Raw genomic sequence first — 23049 nt, 5'->3', positions numbered from 1 at the left:
CTGTGTTTCGGATACAAGCAGCTGCATGGCTAGAACCCTGAAGGAAGGGCCTGGTGGTTTCCAAGGAGGCCAGTGTGTCTAAAGCTTGGTGAATGAGGGGGAAAGTGGCATGAAATAGGGTTGTGTCTGTGGTATCAGATCTAGCAGGGCCAAACTAATTCCCAGGTCCGCCAGGCTCCTTTTTGGGGTGTCTTTCCATTGCTGCCAATAGTCAGGGAAATGGGGAGATATCAAATGTGGCGCAGGGTCTGCACTGCTTCCTCATCAATCACTGATGTTTGGTTGTTGGTACCATCTGTCTTGTTCCATTAGGCTGGGTGTTGCTATTCAGTAGAAACTCTTGGGTTCTTTCATGAGGGGAAGCTTTTACTCTTTTGGGCCACCTGCAGATTTTACGCTCTGATCCCCTTGACCATATGCTATTTAAATTCTGACCATGAGAGGGCTATGAAATATCAAGAGTTGGTCTCTGATTAGCTAATCAGATCAGAGTGCTAATGGATGACTCAGTAGTTTGCCAAGCACCGATTCTGCTACCTATGTCTTTCCCCAAAAGTTCCATCATAATTGGCTGCCTGGAAATGACAAAAATACCGCTTACTTTGCTGGGAGCCAGTTGGCGTTTCCTCTGTAAAACTCTGGATACACATTTTTGTGTAAAGCAATACTCTGAAAGCAGACCATGAGTTGATGCAGTAGTGCCATAATTTCTCATCTCTTTAATTATTTTTACCTTAATATATTTTTATGTTTTAGTGTCTGGCCTGGGGGAGTAACTAGAGGAAACCTCAGACATAGTCCTTATGTCCTCACTGCACAGAAGAGAAAATGAAGTCCGGAAGAAGTTAAGGGATGTCCCCAAAGTCGAACAGCTAGTTGGAGCAGGGTTGGAACTGGGAACCTCGTGTAGGACTAGAAGAGAAGAATGGAACAGATCCTGTACATGGTGGGGGTGGGGTGGGATGGGGACCTATGATCATAGGTGTTTTTTTTGTTTTTTTGTTTTTTTTGTCTTTTTTTTTTTGCCATTTCTTAGGCTGCTCTCGCGGCATATGGAGGTTCCTAGGGGTCTAATCGGAGCTGTAGCCCCCGGCCTACGCCAGAGCCACAGCAACGCGGGATCCGAGCCGCGTCTGCAACCTACACCACAGCTCACAGCAACGCCGGATTGTTAACCCACTGAGCAAGGCCAGGGATCGAACCTGCAACCTCATGGTTCCTAGTCGGATTCGTTAACCACTGTGCCACGACGGGAACTCCAGATCATGGTTTTTTGATTGTCACAGTACCTGAAATCCAGAGAATTCATGCAAGGTCATACAGCCTGGGATACATGCCCAGGGTCAGTGACAGGATCAGGTTAAAATCTCAGGGCCCTTTTAGATGCCTTCATGAAGTGAACCCTTGTGGCAAGGGGGGAGGGTTGGTAGGAAACAATTAGAAATCATCAAAAAAAAAAGTCTCTTAGATCCTTTGGGTTACATGCTTCTTAAAGTTGGTCTGAACCTTTGCAAATCATTACATTTCTCCTGTTTCTTAGAGATGAACCATGAGCTCAAATAGGATAGAACTAGCCGTAGAACCCAAGACCCTGAATGGTCACATTAACTTAACTGTGTTATTCATTTACTACCCTCTGATGGCATTGCAGCAAACTTTTTTTTTTTTTTTAATTTTTAGCACCTCACCTGTGGCATTTGGGAGTTCCCAGGCTAGGGGTCACATCAGAGCTGCGGCTGCCAGCCTATGCCACAGCAACGCAGGATCCAAGCCACATCTTCAACTTACACCACAGCTCACGGCAATGCCAAATCCGTAACCCACTGAGGAAGGCCAGAAATTGAACCTGACTCCTCATAGATCCTAGTCGGGCTTGAAACCTACTGAGTCACAATGGGAACTTCAGCAAACTTGTTATTTTTATTTTTTAAAATGCTTGCTTGCTTTATTCATTTATATTATCTGCCTGTCTGTCTACCTTTCCTTCTTTCCTCCTCCCTCCCTCCTTCTTTCCTTCCTTCCTTCCCTATCTTTGGGCTCTTACATTCTGTGAATATGACTCCAAAGCAAAAAAGCATTTCTGCTTTGAAACCAATTCTACAGGAATTTATTGAGTACCTGCTGGATACCTATACTATTCAGGGTACCATGGGAAATATGAAGATATAAGGACTTTAAAGAACTTGTAGTTCCAATTCAGAACTGTGAGCTGGAACTTGATAGCTACCTAAATCCAAGAAAAGGGATAGCCTCTTACTTTCCATGAAAAAGTTTATTAATTAGATGACAGATTATTGAAGTATGAAATGAACAGAGCCCTGCCCAAAGCAAACATGAGAGCCCAGTGGTTACAGGGTCTAAAGTTCTATCTAAGTGAGACAGACGGTTGTTATATTTTTGCTTTGGCCTTTATCTTAACATATAGGGTTGGGTATAGAGCAGGAGGTATTGGAGATGGGTAGTTGGGACTCTGAAAAAAATTATTTTGTATTATTTTTGTACTTAGTTTGCAAATAACAGGAGTATTTTGTTTTTTAATTCTTATACTTTTTTCCCCTTGCCTTTCTCACTGACTAGGACCACTAGTGCCATATTAAATAAGGGTGTTATTTTTACAGTCTTTTTTTTTTGGGGGGGTCCTCTTTTTTTTAGGGCCACACCTGCGCCATATGGAGGTTCCCAGGCTAGGGGTTGAATCGGAGCTTTAGCCACCTGCCTACGCCTCAGCCATAGCAATGCCAAATCCAAGCCGCTTCTGTGACCTGTACTGCAGCTTATAGCAACACTGGATCCTTAACCCACTGAGCAAGGCCAGGGATCAAACCTGTGTCCTCATGGATACTAGTCAGATTCATTTTCCCTGAGCTACGATGGGAACTCCAAGAGCATTAACAGTCTTTAATAAGTCTTTAGTCTTGTTCCCAAGGGAAGGCTTCAGCATTTTACCATGATGTTTGCAATAGCATTTGTTGTTATTAGATACTTTTTATCATGCACTTTTCAAACTGTTGGAAAGGACTAGTTTTGTTTATTTGTTTTTGTGGGGGTTTTTTTGTGGGGGAGGGAGTTTGCCACATCCATGGCATGTAGAAGTTCCCAGTCCAGGGACTGAATGCATGCCACAGCAGTAACCTAGGCCGCTGCAGTGACAGTGTCAGATCTTTAACCTTCTGCTCCCCAAGAGAACTCCAAAGAACTAGTTTTTGTTTTTTTTTTTTAATTTCAGTCCATGGCAAACCAATACTTTGATAAAATAAAGATGAATTACTAGAAAAAAAGAGAAAAAGATATCTTAGTTATGACACAATTCTTCTTTATTAGATTCAAAAGATATAAAACTACTCCATCATATTTTTGTAGAAGTTTCTAACACTCTCATTTTCTGTACCTAGCTTATCACACATCAGTAGCAGTTTTGAGAACTGGCCCCAGTCTGTGCAGTAACTTGGAAAAGCACTTCCTTAGCAGATTAAGGGAATTCTCTTTTTATGTTAGTTTTATGAGTCTTTAAAATTTTGTAATTTTGAAACAAATCAAACTTTTGAAAAAGTTGCAAGCACATGAGTTCCCATTGTGGTGCAATAGGATTAACAGTGTCTCTGTAGTGCTAGGATGCAGGTTCAATCCCTGGCTCATAGTATAAAGAACTTTTTTTTGTCTTAAACAATTTGAGAATAAATTGCCCACCTGATGACCCTTGATGATTTTATGGTGTTTTTCTTTCAAACAAGAATGTTCTCCTGTCTAGGTTCAACACAACCATCCAAATCAGGAAGTTAACTTTGACACATAACTACCCTCTGATCTTAGAGCCCTTTTAAGTTTCACTAATTGTCCCAGTAATTGTCTGAGAGTTAAGAGTTGCCTTTGGTTGGGATGTCTCTCTGGTGTTCTGCATCTGGAAGATTCCTTGTTCTCTCTTGACTTTCATGAACTTGACATCATCAAGTGGTGCACACTTTTGATTTGTCCCATTACTCATGATTTTTTTTTTTTCCACTTTTTAGGGCCACATCCTTGGCATAGGGAAGTTCCCAGGCTAGGGGTCCAATTGGTGCTGCAGCTGCCCACCTACACCACAGCCTCAGCAACGATGTGGGATCCAAGCTGCATCTGTGACCTACACAACAGCTCATAGCAATGCCGGATCCTTAACCCGCTGAGCAAGGCCAGGGATTGAACTGGAGTCCTCATGGATACTAGTCAGGTTTGTTACCGCTGAGCCACGACAGGAACTCCCATTACTCATGATTTTTAATTTCTTCATTTAAGGTGATATCTTCTTCACTCTGAAATTACTATTTTCATTTTGTCATCAACAAGTATTTTGTGGGGGTGGTACCTTGGAACCATGTATGTGTCCAATACTCACCTAACTTTCAGTTTATTTATTAACTTGTTTATGCTGGCAGAGATTCATGATTTCTTATATTAAATGAGTCACCTTCTGTTACTATTGTTTTTTATTTTCATGCTCCAGTTATCCCAGATTTAGCCAACGGAATCCTCTTCTTGTTCACTTCTGTGACATTTTAGCATATTGCTGTCATTCTTTGAGTACTTACTTTCTGACATGACATGTTCCAGGCTTATCTGCTTTCCCAGGGTCAGTCTTGGAATCAGCCATTTCTCCCGGGAGCCCTGCTCCTTTTTATCAGAGAGTAATATTTGGAAGCCAAGATCTAGGTGCTAGTTATACTCATTGCTTTTCAGATGTTGCAACTCCTAGTCCCTCTGAGTGGACAGAGCTAGGTAACATATGTTCACACCAAAACCTGGAGATGCAGTCCAACACAGCAGGGTTCATTCTGCATTTCTCCCTTTGATATTCCTTTCTCTAACAGTGGAAATGCTTCTTTGATTCCTCCCCTGCCCCATGTGTAATTAGTCTCCTTGTCATTGCTGTCCTGTCTCTTATGTGGATGACATCCTGTGCTGGGTCATTCCCCTTGCTACAGGAAGCCCTGCCATGCCTGCAGTCCAGTGCTCCAAGCAGGCTGCCTGTCCCCCCCACCGCACTATGCAGGTCCTTTTCATACCGCTCTTGGTCTCAGTTTCCCTTTGCTGGGCCACTTCCTCACCCTGACATAGAAGCCCTGTTTACTCTCTGTGGGTCCGCCTTTCTCACCTTGTTTGGGCTGTGCCCTCTCATGGCCCTACACACTGGCAGTCTGCTCACCTTCCCTGGGCTTCCATGCCCTGTCTGGCTCCCTGAGTGGGAATGCTCTGCTCAGCCCACTGTTGCTGACCTGCCACGCATATTGGCCCCTCCTCACCCCAGTGTGGTGCCAGGCCTTCTCTCTGCATGGACACCCTTCTCACTCCTCTTAGGCTCTTCACCCTGGTGTCGTTGCCTGCCTTGCTTTGCTTCACTTAAGGACTTAAGGACTAAATTATTCAGGAAAGGGAAATGGAAGGGGTACTAAGAATTTTTTAATATAAGCAACTACTGATTTTTTTTTTTTTTAATTTTTATGGCCGCACCTGTGGCATATGAAAGTGCCTGGGCTAAGGGTCAAATCAGAGCCACAGCTGCCAGCGTACACCACAGCTTGTGGCATTGCCAGATCCTTAAGCGACTGATTGAGGCCAGAGATAGAACCCTCATCGTCATGGACATTATCTCAGGTTCTTAACCCGCCAAGCCACTACAGAAACTACTAGCTACTGAATTTTTGCAAGTGCTTTTCTATATGCAAATGTGCCCTTTATCCTGTTAATATGGTAAATTATGCTGATTTTTGAATGCTGTAGCAATCTTGCATTCCTGGCATAGACCCAAGTTCATTGTGATGTATCATACTTTTTATATTTGCTGGATTTGTATTTCTAGTGTTTTGTTTGGAGTTGTTGCATGTATGTTCAAGAGTGAAATTCTGAAGAAAAAAAAAAGTGAAATTCTGTAATCATCATCTTCCTTGCCCTGTTTCTCTTCCTCCTCTTCTTTTTTTTATTACTTGAATGAATTTATCACATCTGTAGTTGTATAATGATCATAACAATCCATTTTCACAGGATTTCCATCCTATAACCCAAGCACATCCCCCCACCCCCCAAACTATCTCCTTTGTAGACCATAAGTTTTTCAATGTCTGTGAGTCAGTATCTGTTCTGCAAAGAAGTTCATTCTGTCCTTTTTTCAGATTCCACATGTCAGTGAAAGCATTTGATGTTGGTATCTCATTGTATGGCTGACTTCACTTAGCATGATAATTTCTAGGTCCATCCATGTTGCTAAAAATACTGGTATTTCATTGCTTTTAATGGCTGAGTAATATTCCATTGTGTATATGTACCACATCCTCTTGATCCTTTCCTCTGTCGATGGACATTTAGGTTGTTTCCATGTCTTGGCTATTGTATAGAGTGCTGAATGAACATCGGAGTACATGTGTCTTTGCGAGTCATGGTTTTCTGTGGATAGATGCTCAGAAGTGGGATTGCTGGATCAAATGGGAGTTCTATTTTGAGTCTTCTGAACAATCTCCATACTGTTTTCTACAGTGGCTGCACCAATTTACAATCCCACCAACAGTGTACTAGGGTTCCTTTTTCTCCACACCCTCTCCAGCACTTATTGTTTGTAGACTTTTGGATGATGGCCATTCTGGCTGGTGTAAGGTGGTACCTCATAGTGATTTTTTTTTTTTTTTTTTGAAGCTCTAAGGGATAATCCATTTCCACGTGTTTTCCAGCTTTTTTTTTTTTTTTTTTTTTTTTGTCTTTTTGTCTTTTGTTGTTGTTGTTGTTGCTATTTCTTGGGCCGCTCCCGCGGCATATGGAGGTTCCCAGGCTAGGGGTTGAATCGGAGCTGTAGCCACCAGCCTACGCCAGAGCCACAGCAACGCGGGATCCTAGCCGCATCTGCAACCTACACCACAGCTCACGGCAACGCCGGATCGTTAACCCACTGAGCAAGGGCAGGGACCGAACCTGCAACCTCATGGTTCCTAGTCGGATTCGTTAACCACTGCGCCACGACGGGAACTCCTCATAGTGATTTTTTTTTTTTTTTTTTGTCTTTTTGCCATTTCTTGGGCCGCTCCCGCAGCATATGGAGGTTCCCAGGCTAGGGGTCGAATCGGAGCTGTAGCCACCGGCCTACGCCAGAGCCACAGCAACGCGGGATCCGAGCCGCGTCTGCGACCTACACCACAGCTCATGGCAACGCCGGATCGTTAACCCACTGAGCAAGGGCAGGGATCGAACCCGCAACCTCATGGTTCCTAGTCGGATTCGTTAACCACTGCGCCACCACGGGAACTCCCCTCATAGTGATTTTGATGTGCATTTCTCTAATAATGAGTGATGTTGAACATCTTTTCATGTGTTTTTTGACCATCCATATGTCTTCTTTGGAGAACTGTCTGTTTAGATCTTCTGCCTATTTTTTGATGGGTTTGTTTGTTTTTTTGGTATTGAGCTGCAGAAGTTGTTTATAAATTTTGGAGATTAATACTTAGTCAGTGGATTCACTTGCAAAGATTTTCTCCCATTCTGTGGGTTGTCTTTTTGTTTTGTTTAGGGTTTCCTTTGCTGTGCAGAAACTTTTCAGTTTGATTAGGTCCCATTTGTTTCTTTTTATTTTTATTGTCAATACTCTAAGAGGTGGATATGAGAAGATGTTGCTGTCCTTTATGTCAGAGAGTGTTTGGCCTATGTTTTCCTCTAAGAGTTTTATAGTGTTTGATCTTGTATCTAGGTCTTTAATCCATTCTGAGTTTATTTTTGCATATGGTGTTAGGGAGTGTTCTAATTTCATTCTTTTCCACGTGGCTGTCCAGTTTTCCCAGCACCACTTATTGAACAAGCTGTCCTTTCTCCACTGTATATTCTTGCCTCCTTTGTCATAGATTAGTTGGCTGTAGGTGTGGGGGTTTAATTCTCGGCTTTCTATCCTGTTCAGTGGTATGACTTCTGATCCCTGGTCCAGGAATTTCAACAAGCCACAGACATGGCCAAAAAAAAAAAAAAAAAAAAAAAGTGAGTTAAAATCTCCTGCTATGACTATGGGTGTCTTTTTCTCCTTTTAATTCTGTCAATTTTTGTTGTATACATTTTGGTACTTCAGAATTGGAATTATTAAATTTTCCTGGTGAGTTGAATGCTTTTATCATTTTGGAGGATTCCTCTTTATTTCTAGTAATGCTTTTGCCTTGAAGTCTACTCTGTCAGATATTACTATAACTACTCTAGCTTTATTTTCGTTAGTGTGGGCATTTTAATCTTTTTTATACTTTCTTCTTTTCTGTATCTATATGTTTTAGATGTGTTTTTAATAAAAATATTTATTTGGCTTTCACTTTGTTTCATCACAATTTTGATCTTTTAATTTGAGCATGTGGTCTGTTTATTTTTAATGTAGTTACTAATTTTATTTGGATATAACTCTGTTACCTTATGTTTCTATTTACGTTGTCTGTTTTATGTTCCTTTTTCTCTACTTGCATGACTTTTGAGTTGGTTAATTTTTACATTATCCCATATTTCTTTTCTTTTAGCTTACTGTTTATACATTGTCTTATTATTTTTGTAGTTGTCCTAGAGATTACAACATGGATCATTGACTTATCAAAGACTAATATTAGTTGGTACTTTTACTTCATCCCAAAGAAAGAATGTTGGAAAACTTGAACTCCATTTATCCCTTCATGACTTATGTGTCATTATTTTGGTCTAAATTTTTTTTTTTTTTTTCTTTTCTAGGGCCTCACCCACTGCATATGGAGGTTCCCAGCTAGGAGTCTAATCGGAGCTGTTGCTGCTGGCCTACACCACAGTCACAGCAACACCAGATCCGAGCTTTGTCTGCAACCTACATCACAGTTCATGGCAACACCGGATCCTTAACCCACTGAGCGAGGCCAGGGATCGAACCTCATGGTTCCTAGTCGGATTTGTTGACCACTGAGCCAAGACAGGAACTCCTAAATTTTTTTTTAAATCTACCTTCTGTCTGGTATTTTTTTTTCAGCCTCAAAAATAACTTTTAGTATTTCCTCTAGTGTAGGTCTGCTGTTTACGAATTCTCTTGTTTTTCAATTGATTGAAAATAACTATTTTTTCTTTGTTCTTGAAGGAAAAATCCACTAAGTATAGAATTTTAAGTTGGTGTATATTTTTCAGCAGTTAATTATCCCATTGTCATCTGCCTTCCATTATTTCTTTTGAGAAGTCATCTTAGTAAATCTTTTAGTGGTTTTCTCTTTGCCTTTGGTTTTTAACAGTTTACCATGAAGTACCTAGGGGTAGATTTTTTTAAAAAATTGTTTCAAGCTTCCTGAATCTGTGGTTTTATATCTTTTTATTTGTTGTGGACATTTCTTAGTATTACTTTTAACATTGCTTTTACCCACTCTCTTCTTTTGGAACTCAGAAATTACAGCTATGTTAGACCTAAGCCATATATATATATATATATATATATATATATATATACCTTATGATTCTTACTCTCCTATATTTCGTATCTTTTGGCTCTCTCTGCTTTATTTTGGTTATGTGTTGACATGTGTTCTTGTTCACTAATTTTTTTCACCTGTGTCTAACCTGCTGTTTAACTTCTATATATTGAGGTCTTACTTTCACTTATAGTATGTTTCATTTCCCAAATCTACGTTTGATCCTTTTTATTATAGTCTTCAATTTTCTTTGAAATTTTATAATCTTATCTTTAGCTCCTTGAGCGTAATAAGCTGAGTTACTTTAAAGTTACTGTAATTCCAATATCTGGATCTTTTTTGGTTCTCTTTATTTTTTCCAACTGTACCTGTGGCATGGGGAAATTCCAGGGTTAGGGCTCAAACCCACACCATGGCATTATCTGAGAAACAGCAGTGATAATGCTGGATCCTTAACTCACTGAGCCAGGGAATTCCTCTTGGGTCTCTTTCTATTCCCTATTGTTTTTGCTGGGGGTTTTCATTTATGTTGCCAGGCCTGCTAAATGTGTCTGGTTTGTTAAAATTTTGTGCCAGACAATATTTACTAAATTGTTTATTAAAATAGTTTGGAGGCCTTGGAGTTCCCGTCCTGGGTCGGTGGTTAATAAACCTGACTAGTAATCATGAGGTTGCAGGTTGGCTCCCTGGCCTTGCTCAGTGTGTTAAGGATCCAGCATTGCCGTGATCTGTGGTGTAGGTTGCAGACTCGGCTCGGACCCCACACTGCTGTGGCTGTGGCGTAGGCTGGCAGCTATAGCTCTAATTTGACTCCTAGCCTGGGAGTCCTATGCCCTAAAAAGACAAAAGACAAAACTTTTTTTTTTTTGAGGTCTAGAACAATGATATCGTCTGGTAAGATGACTTAAATTTGTTTGTGCCAGGTTCCTATACGTACCAGTGATCCAGAATCACCTTAGTCCAATTTAAGGACTAAGAATGTTCAAAGCTGAGCTGCCATCCCTTCAAAGGCTGTTTACTTCTAATTCAACTTTATTCCTGTGTTTCAGTCCTTTGAGCTTCCAACCCAAAGAGATGGGGTACCATAGGGCCCCCTTTGGGTGGGCTCTGGACTGCAGTCTGTGTCTCCCTAGTCCTGTTAAGAGAACCCCTGTCAGCCACTTCTCAAGATTTGGCAAAAAAGGGTTTATTTTTCTGGGCCTCCATCTTCCCCCAATATATGGCCTGGAAAAATTTTACTCTCTGGTCACCCCTCTGTGTCTTCAAGATGATGTCTTTTATATTTTGTTTTTATTTGTTTATATTTTGTTTCTAAAAGTCTTCAGTGGAAGTGTTGTTTCTTATCTAGTTTTCCATTACTGAAAGCAGAAGGTCTCTATCTTTAATTCAATTTTAAAAATTCTTTCTATTATAGAGAATTTTGAACATTTTGAACAAAAATAGACCTCCATGTTTTACCCCATAACCATTGACAAATTCTGCCCTATCTACATTATTGTCCACATTCCTCATTCTATATTGTTTTGAGGAAAATTCCAGATGTCACATCAATTCATCTATAAATATTTTAGTATATAGCCCTAAAAGATATGGAGTGTTTTTTAAAAAATCACCCCTACAAAACTTATCTCATCTAAGCAATAGCAATAATTCCTTAATATAAAAAAATCCAATCACTGTTCAAGGTACTTTGCTGATTTTTATTGTAGTTGTATTCCGCTATGAGCCCGTGGAGTTACTTTGTTCCTGAATCTTTTTTTTTTTTTTTTTTGTCTTTTTGCCTTTTCTAGGTCCATTCCTGCGGCACATGGAGGTTCCCAGGCTAGGGGTTCAATTGGAGCTGTAGCTGCTGGCCTACACCAGAGCCACAGCAATGCAGGATCCGAGTCACGTCTGCAACCTACACCACAGCTCATGGCAATGCCGGATCCTTAACCCACTGAGCAAGGCCAGGTATCGAACCCACAACCTCATGGTTCCTAGTCAGATTCGTTAACCACTGAGCCACAACGGGGGAACTCCCCTGAATCTTTAATACAGAGATTCTCTAGCACGGTTGTGAAGGCCTTGTCTTACCCAGAGGGTAACCAGTCACAAAGATGGACTTTCATGCCCCTGAGCTCCTCTTGATCTATCTAAATCCTACTCATTCTATAGTGGCTAAATTCAAGTCTCATTTCCTTCATGGAGCTTGTCTTTACCACTCTAGTCCCCTCAGCATTTATTCTTTCCGCTCCCATGGCATGTGGCCGTATTATCATGTAGCATATAATTTCTCATGATTTCTCATGATCCTCTGTGGGAGGATAAGGATCTGTGTATGTCACACTGAGTCCACCATTTTGTGGGGGTACATAGTGCCTAATTCAGGAATTTTGTAAAGGGCAAATGAGGTAATATATGAGAACTTATAACTATATATAGCAAAATCGTAAGTAATTATTATTGTTATTCTTTTTGTTGTTATCATAACCAAGTGACTTCCAGACTCTGTGAGGGCAGAGACCTGTGTTCCAGGAGCCTGTCAATGCCTGACAGTAGGCTCCCAATAAACATTTACTGACTTAATTTATTATATGAATGAATGAAGTCATTCCCTCATTCTTGCTTATCAACTAATAAGAAATAGGATGATAAAGTTAATTACTTAAAGGAAAAGGTTAAACTTTGCAAAAAGTTTTATTTAATTTCTTTTTTCCTCCTCACAAATCTGATAGGTTTATCTCAACATGTAGTTACCAACTATAAGCAAGTAATTCAACTCTTGGAGGAGGGGATAGCAAACAGGTAACAGGTTTGTTTGTCCCTGTCATTCTCGCAATCTCATTTGTCTTTCCCATGTTCTCATCCCCCTTTGCATCTGTATATTTTCTCTGCAGCTCTCCACATTCACAGAACAGTAATGTACCCAGGGTAAGGGGCCGTGGCTAAGATTTAGTGCCATTCTCACTAAAGATGAAGTTGGAGTTTGTTCTGGATGTAATAATATTAGTCAGTAAGCCCAGTTAATTATTCTATGCTCTGTCTTAGAATACACAACTTCTCCTGTTTTGATCAAACAAAAGATTCTTGTCTGCACTGTCTGTGGTAGAGATGATATCGTTTAATATAGTTTATATATAGTTTAAAGTGATTGAGAAAACCATTTTTCTTCTAGTTTTGCATACTGTAAAGGTTATCCAAAAAGAATGTTTTGCATCTGCTATGAATATGTAAGTGCAGTAGACGCTTCTAAAAGTTATTGTAAATTATGATAATATTCCATATTGTTAGTTACTATGAAATATCCAGAATGTTATTAATATGTGCCTGAAAAAATTACCCTTTTTACCTGAAAAAAATGGGGCAGTTTAGAGACTTTTATTTACCCTATGGATAACAGGTCCAAGTTAATTGAACATGAAGGAAGGAATTTAAACTTAGCATTCTGCTCCTTGGCATTCATGAAACTCTCCTAGAGTCACTTTTGTATTGGCCTTCAGGATATCCTGAGTTCCTTGATCTTTAAGTGTCAGGCTTCATTTTGTCCTTTTTATCTTTGAATCACTGAGACCATCCTCTAGATTTTGACTCTTTTATTCAATTCTGCAACTCCTCTGAGAATAGAAGTCATTGGGTTGGTCTTAAACTGGAACAAGATTGACTTGGATTTAGAAGAAGGGAAAACTCTCCTGACTTGAAGGATTAACACTGAATGACTCGCTCCAGGAGACTATGAATTCTACCTGGCCTAAGAACGATGTTGATATAAATCATTTTAAAGCTCTTTCTGGCACTATAAGATTAATATTCTGTGTTAAACCATGACTGACCTTCTCTCTCTCTTTGAGGCTTTTCCAGCAAGCTCTTCACCTCTGCTTGTCTTAAATAGGTTTGTTTGGGGAATATTCTTCCACATTGATGACACTGTAGTATCATCTTTACAACTCTGACTTTTAGCTTCTGTTGCTTAAAAAGAGTTCTAATTGTGGTTTAGCATGAAGCTACTACATTTGCTTTTATCCTGAGATATCAGTACCTAAAGCACTGCCTCTTCCCTGTTTGGACCCCTCTCCTAACTATAACAGACTAAATATGGATGTTTTGTGAACCTCACTTGTCAATCTCAGACTAACATTTCTTGTGTTCCTCATAGATCTTAAGGATCCACCATGCATAAACAATCCTTCTCCTAATTTTCTTCCCTTCTACACACAGAATCACAGCAGCAACCCATGTTCATGAGGCCAGCAGCAGATCCCATGCCATCTTCACTATCTACTATACACAGGTTGGTTACCACTTATATTTGCTTGGAGGTCGTCTTTTCACTTATCTTTTGAGTACTTTCTATCTTCCCCCTATTTCTTTTTTTTTTTTTTTTCCTTCTTCTTCTTTTTAGGGCTGTACCTGAGGCATATGGAAATTCCCAGACTAGGGGTCTGGATTAGAGAATTGGAGCTGCAAGTGCTGACCTACGCCACAGCCACAGCAACACAGATCTGAGCACATCTGCGACCCACACTGCAGCTCTCAGCAACACCAGATCCTTAACCCACTGAGTGAGGCCAGGGATTGAACCCACATCCTCATGGATACTGGTTGGATTCTTAACCTGCTAAGCCACAATGGGAAGTCTTCTTCCCTCCTATTTCTTTTTCTTTCTTCCTACCCACCCCTTTATAAGTCCTCTAATAGGACCTAATATAAGGAGGACCTACACACAATCTACTAAGCTATACACCCAGAAAGGGTAGAGTCAGTTCTTAAAGACAAATCAAAATATCTTTGATTTATATTTTACTTTTAACATTTCAAATATTTTCATATCTGTATGATCAGTATGGGCATTTAAAATGAAAAGCAAGATTGAAATGAAAGTAAGCATTAAAATGAAGAAGTAGAAGATTCACTTCCATCATGATGGAGTGAGAAGATTGACACATCCTATCCGCTCAAAGCAACTAAAAACCTAGACAACACTGTCAAAGCAGCCATTTCTATACTCTAGAAATAGACCAAAGCCATATTGTAATCCAAGAAGCATTTATTCAAGAGAACTACTGAATTGCAGGTAAGAACAGTGCAAATGTGTGCTGTGGTCCCTTGGGCTGCTCCCATCCTCCCCACCCACATTCCAATGTCTGTTATGGAGGTAGTTCAATCAGAGAAGGGAAGGTGGCGAAAACCAGCAGCTCTTCTTGCTACCTGCTAGTGGACTCACTCGATTAGGAGCATTGTCAGTTAAAGTAGTGATCTTGGTGGCAAGCTAACAAGGAGATCTGTGTCTCTATTAGCCTGAGATTGTAGGTCTATTTAAGGCAAGAAATGAACTGGCAGATTATCTGGGGATTAAACAGTGATTTCTAGGAGATAATACTGTGATAGGAGACTTGATAACATCTTCACATATCCTAGGTTAAACAAAAACTGTGCACATATGCAACAGAGACTACATGGGCTCAACTTCCCACACTCCACCCCAGCCCTGATGACTCTTCACATATGTGCAGAGAAGACATAAAAGGGCCCTGTGGCTTGTGAGTACTGGGGTAAACTTAAAACAGCCCCAAATCTTAGTGCATAGCCCCATCTACATATAGATCTCTTAACAGAGATAAAAGTACTATTGACTCAGGGTGTTTTTAATTACAACTTCTGACCCATCTTTGGCTGAACATTAAGCCATGCAGACACAGGATAGCCCCCTAAAAGCCAAGCTTACAGTCAAAAACAATTAAAGGAAAAAAACGAAAGAGATCTCTTTGGCTATATGCTGTGACGGACACAGATTTTAGCGATTTAGTCCATGCAGATTACCAGACAAAACAACAACTACTACCAACCTCAAGAGGAAAAAATCAGAATCTAGAGTCGTTACAGTGTTATCTTAAATGTCTTTTTTTAACTGAAAATTATTAGACACGCAAAAGCAATCAAACAGGATATGCTAAGGATTAAAAAAAAGTCAATAGAAACTGACTCTAAGTGCTCCAGATGTTGGATTTGCATACAAAGACTTCTAAGCAGCTAATAGAAATATGTTCAGAGTTGAAGGAAACCATGTTTAAAGAATTAAAGGAAAACATGATGGCAGTGACTCTAGGGAATCTCAATAAAATGATAGGAATTATTTTAGGAGGGAAATTCTGGAAATGTATATTAACGGAAATGAAAAATTTACTAATGGGACTTAACAGATTTGTTTGTTAGTCTTTTGTCTTTTTAGAGCTGTACCAGCGGCATATGGAGGTTCCCAGGCTAGGGGTCTAATTGGAGCTGTTGCTGCTGGCCTACACCAGAGCCATGGCAATGCCAGAACCAAGCCACGTCTGCAACCTAAACCATAGCTCACAGCAACTCTGGATCATTAACCCGCTGAGCAAGGCCGGGGATCGAACCCGCAACCTCATGGTTCCTAGTCAGATTCGTTTCTGCTACACCACGGTGGGAACTCCTCAAGAACAGATTTGATACAGCAGAAGAATTAGTGAAGTTGAAGATAGACCAATAGAAATCATTCATTTTAAAGAAGACAGAGTGAAAAAATTAAAGTAAAATGAATAGAGCTGCACAGACCTGTGGGACACCAGTTTTGTTAACACAAGTGTAATGGGAATCCCAGGAAGAAAAGGGAGAAAGCAGGCATTATAAAAAATTGAAAAACAGTGGCCTAAAATAGTTGCCAAATTTGTTGAAAACTTAAGTTTCAAGATCTAAGAAGCTTAAGAACTTGAAGTAAAATTAACACAAAGAGACCCACACTTAGACGCATCATAGTCAAACTGTTGAAAGTCAAAGAGAAAATCTTGAAACCATCTAGAGCAATATGACTCATGATATACAGAAAAATAATTACGTAATTAGTGGCTGACTTCTTATCAGAAACATTGGACCCCAGAAGAAGAGTGCTGAATGGAAGTAAAACTATCAACCAAGAATTGTATATGCAGCAGAACTTACTTCCAAAGTTAGGGTGAAATAACTATCATTTTAAAAAAGGAAAAAAAAATTTATTGTTAGCAGACCTACATATAAGAAAACTAGGTGAAATCTTTCAGACTGAAAGAGAGTGATAATCAGACAGTAACTTCAGTATAGAGGAAGAAATGAAGGGTGCTGAGAATGGTAAATATGTGGGTAAATATAAAAGACAATGCAGGAGTTCCCATCGTGGCGCACTGGTTAATGAATCTGACTAGGAACCATGAGGTTGCGGGTTTGATTCCTGGCCTTGCTCAGTGGGTTAAGGATCCAGCATTGCCATGAGCTGTGGTGTAGGTCGCAGACATGGCTTGGATCCCGAGTTGCTGTGGCTCTGGTGTAGGCCGGCAGCTACAGCTCTGATTAGACCCCTAGCCTGGGAACCTTCATATGCAGCAAAAGCGGCCCCAGAAAAGGCAAAAAGACCAAAAAAAAAAAAAGACTATGCGAATAGACTCATTCTCATTTCTTCTTATGAAAAGAATAAGATTGTGTAAATCATACAGTAATTATAATGCATTATTATATAGCATATATTTACATTGTCATATATAATAATAGCACAAGGGAGTGAGGAAGAAAAGGAGATATATTGGAGCAAACTTTCTGTATTTTATAGGAATTAAGTTATTGTGTTTTGAAATTTATCACGATAAGTTATGATGCATATTGTGATCAGTAGAACCACAAGAAAATAGCTCAGGGAGTTCCCTGGTGGGCCAGTAGTTAAAGAATCTGGTGTTGTCACTGCTGTGGTGCAGGTCGCTGCTCTCGCTCGTGTTTGATCCCTAGCCCAAGAACTTCCACATGCCTCAGGCATGGCCCAGAAAAATAGCTCAAAAATACAGTTTAAAAATCAGAAATGGGAGTTTCCATTGTGGCTCAGCGGGTTAAGAACCAGACTCATATCCATAAGGATGCAAGTTTGATCCCTGGCCTCACTCAGTGAGTTAAAGGAGCCATTGTTGCTTCAAGCTGTGATGTAGGTCATGGATGTGGCTCGGATCTGATGTTGCTATGGCGTGGCGTAGGACAGCAGCTCTGATCTGACCCCTAGCCTGGGAACATCCATATGCCATGGGCGCAGCCCTAAAAGGATGGAAAAGAAAATAATCAGCAGAAATGAAATGGTACACTAAAAATACTTACATTAAGAGAAGGCAGTGAAGGAAGAACAGAAAAAACAAAAACACGAGATAATTAGAAAATAAATAGAAAAAGAACAGACATGATTCTGAACACATCAATAGTTACATTAAATATGAATGAATGTCCAAATTGTCCAACTGAATAAAAGCAATACTCAACTATATACTATCTTCAAGAAACACTTCTTTTTTTTTAATATTTTTTTTTATTTTCCCACTGTACAGCAAGGGGGTCAGGTTATCCTTACATGTATACATTACAATTACATTTTTTCCCTCACCCTTTCTTCTGTTGCAACATGAGTATCTAGACAAAGTTCTCAATGCTATTCAGCAGGATCTCCTTGTAAATCTATTCTAAGTTGTGTCTGATAAGCCCAAGCTCTCGATCCCTCCCACTCCCTCCCCCAAGAAACACTTCTTAGGGAGTTCCTGTCATGGTGCAGAGGAAACGAATCTGACTGGGAACCTTGAGGTTGTGGTTTCAGTCCCTGGCCTCAGTGGGTTAAGGATCTGGAATTGCCATGAGCTGTGGTGTAGGTCACAGATGTGGCTCGGATCTGGCATTGCTATGGCTATGGCACAGGCCAGCAGCTACAGCTCCGATTCGACCCCTAACCTGGACACCTCCATATGCTGTGGGTGTGGCCCTAGAAAAGACAAAAAGACAAAAAAAAAAAATTCTTAGAATCAAAAATACGTATAGATTGAAAATAAAGGATGGGAGAAGATACACCATGCAAATCATGAGAGAGCTAGAGTACTATATTAATGTAAAGCAAGGAAAAAAAAATAGATTAAGACATATGCTGGAGACAAAGAAGGACATTTCCTAATGATAAAAGGTCTGTACAGGAGTTACTGTTGTGGCTCTTCAGAAGTAAATCTGACTAGAAACAAAGTATGAGGACACAAAGGTTAAATCCCTGGCCTCGCTCAGTGGGTTAAGGATCTGGCATTGCCATGAGCTGTGCTGTAGGTCGCAAATGCAGCTCAGATCCGGTATTGCTGTGGCTTGGTGTAGGCCAGCAGCTCCATCTCCAATTTGACCCATAGCCGAGGAACCTCCATATGCCGCAGGTGTGGCCCTAAAAAGACAAAAAAAAAAAAAGTCTGTACATCAAGAAGATATAACAATTATAAATGTATGTTTTCTCAACAATGGAGCTCCAAAATATAAGAAGGAAAAGCTGAAAATTCAAAGGAGAAATAGACAATTTCATAACAATAGTTGGCGATTTCAACAGCACACTTTCAATAATTAGTAAAATAACTAGGCAGAAATCAATAAGAATATACGAGATTTGAGCAACATCATCCATCACTGTGACCTGATGTTTAAAGATACTCCACTGGATGGAACTAGAGACTCTCATACTAAGTGAAGTAAGTCAGAAAGACAAATACCATGTGATATCACTTATATCTGGAATCTAACATACAGCACAAATGAACCTTTCCACAGAAAAGAAAATTGTGGACTTGGAGAACAGACTGTGATTGCCGAGGGGGGTGGAATGGGATGGACTTGGAATTTGGGGTTAATAGATGCAAACTATTGCCTTTGGAGTGGACAAGCGACGAGATAGCACTGGGAACTATATCTAGTTACTTATGATGGAGCATGATAATGGGAGAAAAAGAAATGCATATGTGTGACTGGGTCACTTTGCTGTACAGTAGAAAATTGACAGAACACTGTAAACCAGCTATAATAGAGAAAATAAAAATCATTAAATAAAAAAATGTAAATGACACTCCACTTAACATCTGCAGAATACATTTTTAAGTGCACACAGAACATTCTCTTGGATAAACCATATATTGCACAAAGCTAAAGTATCCAGTTATAAATAAGCTCTGTGGATGTAATGTACAACAGCATGACTGTAGTTAATAATACTGTATTATTTATTTTAAAGTTGCTAAGAGAGTAGATCTTAAAAGTTCTCATCACAGAGGAAAAAAATTGTAACTGTGAGGTAATGGTTGATAAAGTTATTATAGTTTTACAATATATACATATATTATCATGTCATATGCTTTAAACTTATATAATGTGATCTGTTAATTGTATCTCAGTAAAACTGGAAAAAAAAAAGATAGTACATTCACATTTTCAAAAGTTATTTGCCTTAGAAACCAATACAGTATATAGGACTTTAGCTGGATTCTGATTCAAAGAAACAAGTTATTTTTTTATTTTTTTGTCTTTTTGTCTTTTTTGTTGTTGTTGTTGTTGCTATTTCTTGGGCCGCTCCCGCGGCATATGGAGGTTCCCAGGCCAGGGGTTGAATCGGAGCTGTAGCCACCGGCCTACGCCAGAGCCACAGCAACGCGGGATCCGAGCCGCCTCTGCAACCTACACCACAGCTCACGGCAACGCCGGATCGTTAACCCACTGAGCAAGGGCAGGGACCGAACCCGCAACCTCATGGTTCCTCGTCGGATTCGTTAACCACTGCGCCACGACGGGAACTCCAGAAACAAGTTATTAGTAAGAAATTTGAACAGTGACTGGTTATTTGATGCTCTAAGGAATTATTGTTAATGTTCTAGGTATACTGATGGTGTTGTGGTTATGCTTTTAAGAGCTTTTATCTTTGAGATGCACATTGTAATATTTACAAATGAGATTTTAGTGATTGGAATTGGCTTCAAAATAATGTGGATTAGGGGGAATAAGCAGAGGTGTAGGTGAAACAAGACTGGCCATAAGTTGATCATTGTTGAAGGATGGTGATGAGCACCTGGGGTTCATTATGCTATTCTCTCTATTTTTACCTACATTTGGAATTATCCCTAATAAAAAGGTTAAAAAAAAAAGATAAACTAATCAAGATAGTGTGGCATTAACGTTAAGATAGACAAAGAGATCAATAATTATGCCCAGGAGCTCTCTTCATGGCTCAGTGTTTAATGAACCCGACTAGGATCCATGAGGACACAGGTTCAAACCCTGTCCTCGCTCAGTGGGTTAAGGATCGGGTGTTGCCGTGAGCCATGGTCTAGGTCGCGGACAGGGCTCAGATCTGGTCTTGCTGTGGCTATGGTGTAGGCCGGCAGCTGTAGTTCCGATTCGACCCCTAGCCTGGAAACTTCCATATGCCTCAGGTGTGGGCCTAAAAAGCCAGAAGAGAAAAAAAAAAAAAAACTATGCCCCGTGAAAGAAGCCAGACATTGTATGATTCCATGTGTCTGAAATATCCTGAGAAGACAAATTTATAGAGCTAGGAAATCAGTGAGTAGTGGCCTGGGACTGGAGATAGCAATGGAGATGGATTGTAAACAGACTTGAAGGAATTTGGGGAGTCATTAGAAATGTTTTAAAACTGGATTTTGGTAATGGATGCACACCATTATAATAAAATAACAACAACAAAAAAATATTGAAAAATTTTTTTTTTGGAAAAAGGGGAAGTAGTTTTGCCTCTGAGGGATGGATGCCCCTGGATAGAACAGAGGCAGAGTCCTGCCCATCAGGGTACCGTGCTGTGATTGAGGTTGACAAGAGACAGTCTCTCGTCAGGGGACCCCCCCCCCCACCTGCTTTGGATCTGTACTGATGAGGGCCAGAGCCTTCTGCAGGGCAGTCGAGCATTTAATTGGTAAATTGTGCTCAGCCAACTTTGTGAGAATTTGCCCACTTTGTGTGTGGAAGTTTTGCTCATAATTTTAATGAGGGGAAGGCCCAGGGTTTACTGATTGTATCTGTCAAATATTGAGAACTCATCTGGTTAGGAGAACATTACAATACAGATTTCTTGAGTGAACTGGCTAAAAGTCCAAATATCACCTTGGTTAGGAGGGTGTCTATGGGGAGAAGACAACACGTTGTTCCAAATGAGAAGCTTTACCCATATTTTCTCCCTTAGGCAATCCTGGAGAACAACCTCCCCTCGGAAATTGCTAGCAAGATCAACCTTGTGGACCTAGCAGGCAGGTAATTAGGATCTCAAGGCCAAGGGAAATGACTCCCTTGACCATGACCTTGTTCTCTCCCATTTTACAGGGAATAAACCTTTTCCAGCCTTTTACACATTTCAGTCGTCCTGAGAAAATTACAGCAGAAACTAATTGTTTGAATGCTAGATAAAGAAATTATCATTTTCCAGGGGCTGAAAAGTTCTGTGTCGGGGTTCTCAGTCTTTGCTGCCCAGTAAAATCTCCTGGATCTTTTAGAACTCCCAGTGCCCAGGTGGCACCTCAGATCGAAGAAATCAGATTATTAGTGGAGTCAGGGTGCATGCAGTGTATAACCAAGACTGAAAACCAGTGCTCTAAGTAGAGGTGACTGAGAATGCTTTTTTCCTTTGACCTAATACTGATTTTATGCAGCTCCATATGCTACTTTAAAAGAAAAAAATACTCTGGCATTGAGGAGAAAATACTACCTTATTTAAAGTTTTATTTTATTGGAATATAGTTGACTTAAAAAGTTGTGTTAATTGCAGGCATACAGAAAAGTAAATCAGTTATACTACCTTTTTAAGTATTAGGAGGAAACATGAATTGTGCTCATTATGTCCAGAAAGAAGAAACTCTCAGAAATAATGTGATCAGAAAAAAAGTGTAACATGAAATAAGGCAAAACTTTGTATTTTAACCCTGCTAAATAATTAATATGGTACAGTACTCCCTTAAACGCTTAAGTGCTTTCTGGAAGAAACTGTATCAGCCAACTGGAAGTGTGAATTTTTAATATTTCCCATTTACTTAAATAAGGAATTTGAAACCATTAATGACATAAAGCCATTAATATGTAAGATTAAAACCATAGAGAAAAGGGGAATTGTATATACAAAAAAAAAACTGTTCATATCATTACTGTAAATAAGTATTACATTTAACTCAAAGTGCCCTGGCAGACAAAAACAAATGTAATGAATTATTTCATTTTTACTGCCTGAGAAGCAGAAGAATGCCAGTTCATTACAAAGTGGTAACATTTATTTTTTGGAACTGAATTCTCAGAGAAATTATTTATGGGGGTCTTTTACATGATGTACAATACAGTGGGTGGTGTCTTTCAACAGCATTATATGGATAGGGTCTTCTCGTTTGCTTTTGTTTTCATTGACTGTTTTAGTGAAAGAGCAGATCCCAGTTACTGTAAGGACCGGCTTACTGAAGGAGCCAACATCAACAAGTCTCTCGTGACTCTGGGAATCGTCATCTCCACCTTAGGTATTTTCTGGGCCTGGATTATCAGAGTGGGAAGGAAACTTTGGAAGATAACTCCTATGTTTTCATTTTGTCAAATGGAGTAGGTACTTAAAAGGTTATTTTTGATAAAGTTACCCTCTGGTTTGGGGCATGAAAAAATTGATGTTTGTGGTGTCAGAACATAAACCCACATCCTACCACTCTCATTCCCAAAAGAAGGGAGACCACAAAATTGTGCGGCTTAAATATTCTATCTCTTGAGTCCAGAGACTAATTCAGGGCCCATGCTTAAAGCATCCTGTCAAGTGCAGAAAGAGATCAGAAGTATGATGCTATGTTCTCCAATCATTGCTTTGTTTGAATGCATTTGT

The 23049-nt window shown here is 39.9% G+C and overlaps 1 protein-coding gene across 16 annotated transcripts in view; it reads left to right on the top strand.

The window, feature by feature from the left end:
• Window positions 1-23049, top strand: part of STARD9 (StAR related lipid transfer domain containing 9) — a 151585-nt gene that overhangs the window by 67785 nt on the left and 60751 nt on the right. For 15 of the 16 annotated variants that reach the window (XR_014812775.1, XR_014812769.1, XM_084972630.1 and 12 more), the window contains 4 exons: window positions 12119-12188; window positions 13599-13671; window positions 21388-21455; window positions 22602-22699. Coding sequence is in view for 14 of the 16 variants with exons in the window: in XM_084972630.1 (XP_084828756.1) it covers window positions 12119-12188; window positions 13599-13671; window positions 21388-21455; window positions 22602-22699 (309 nt within the window). In the remaining 2 variants the exon portion in view is untranslated. Of the gene's footprint in view, window positions 1-12118; window positions 13273-13598; window positions 13672-21387; window positions 21456-22601; window positions 22700-23049 lie in introns of all 16 variants that reach the window. The other variant, XM_084972618.1, reaches the window with a different exon arrangement.

The sequence above is a fragment of the Sus scrofa genome, chromosome 1, assembly GCF_054392235.1.
Source record: "Sus scrofa isolate SSC_HxYL_T2T_F1_AM1 chromosome 1, Sscrofa_HxYL_maternal_Yorkshire_Landrace_v2.0, whole genome shotgun sequence".
Taxonomy (NCBI): domain Eukaryota; kingdom Metazoa; phylum Chordata; class Mammalia; order Artiodactyla; family Suidae; genus Sus; species Sus scrofa.
This window is presented reverse-complemented; position numbering and strand designations above follow the sequence as displayed.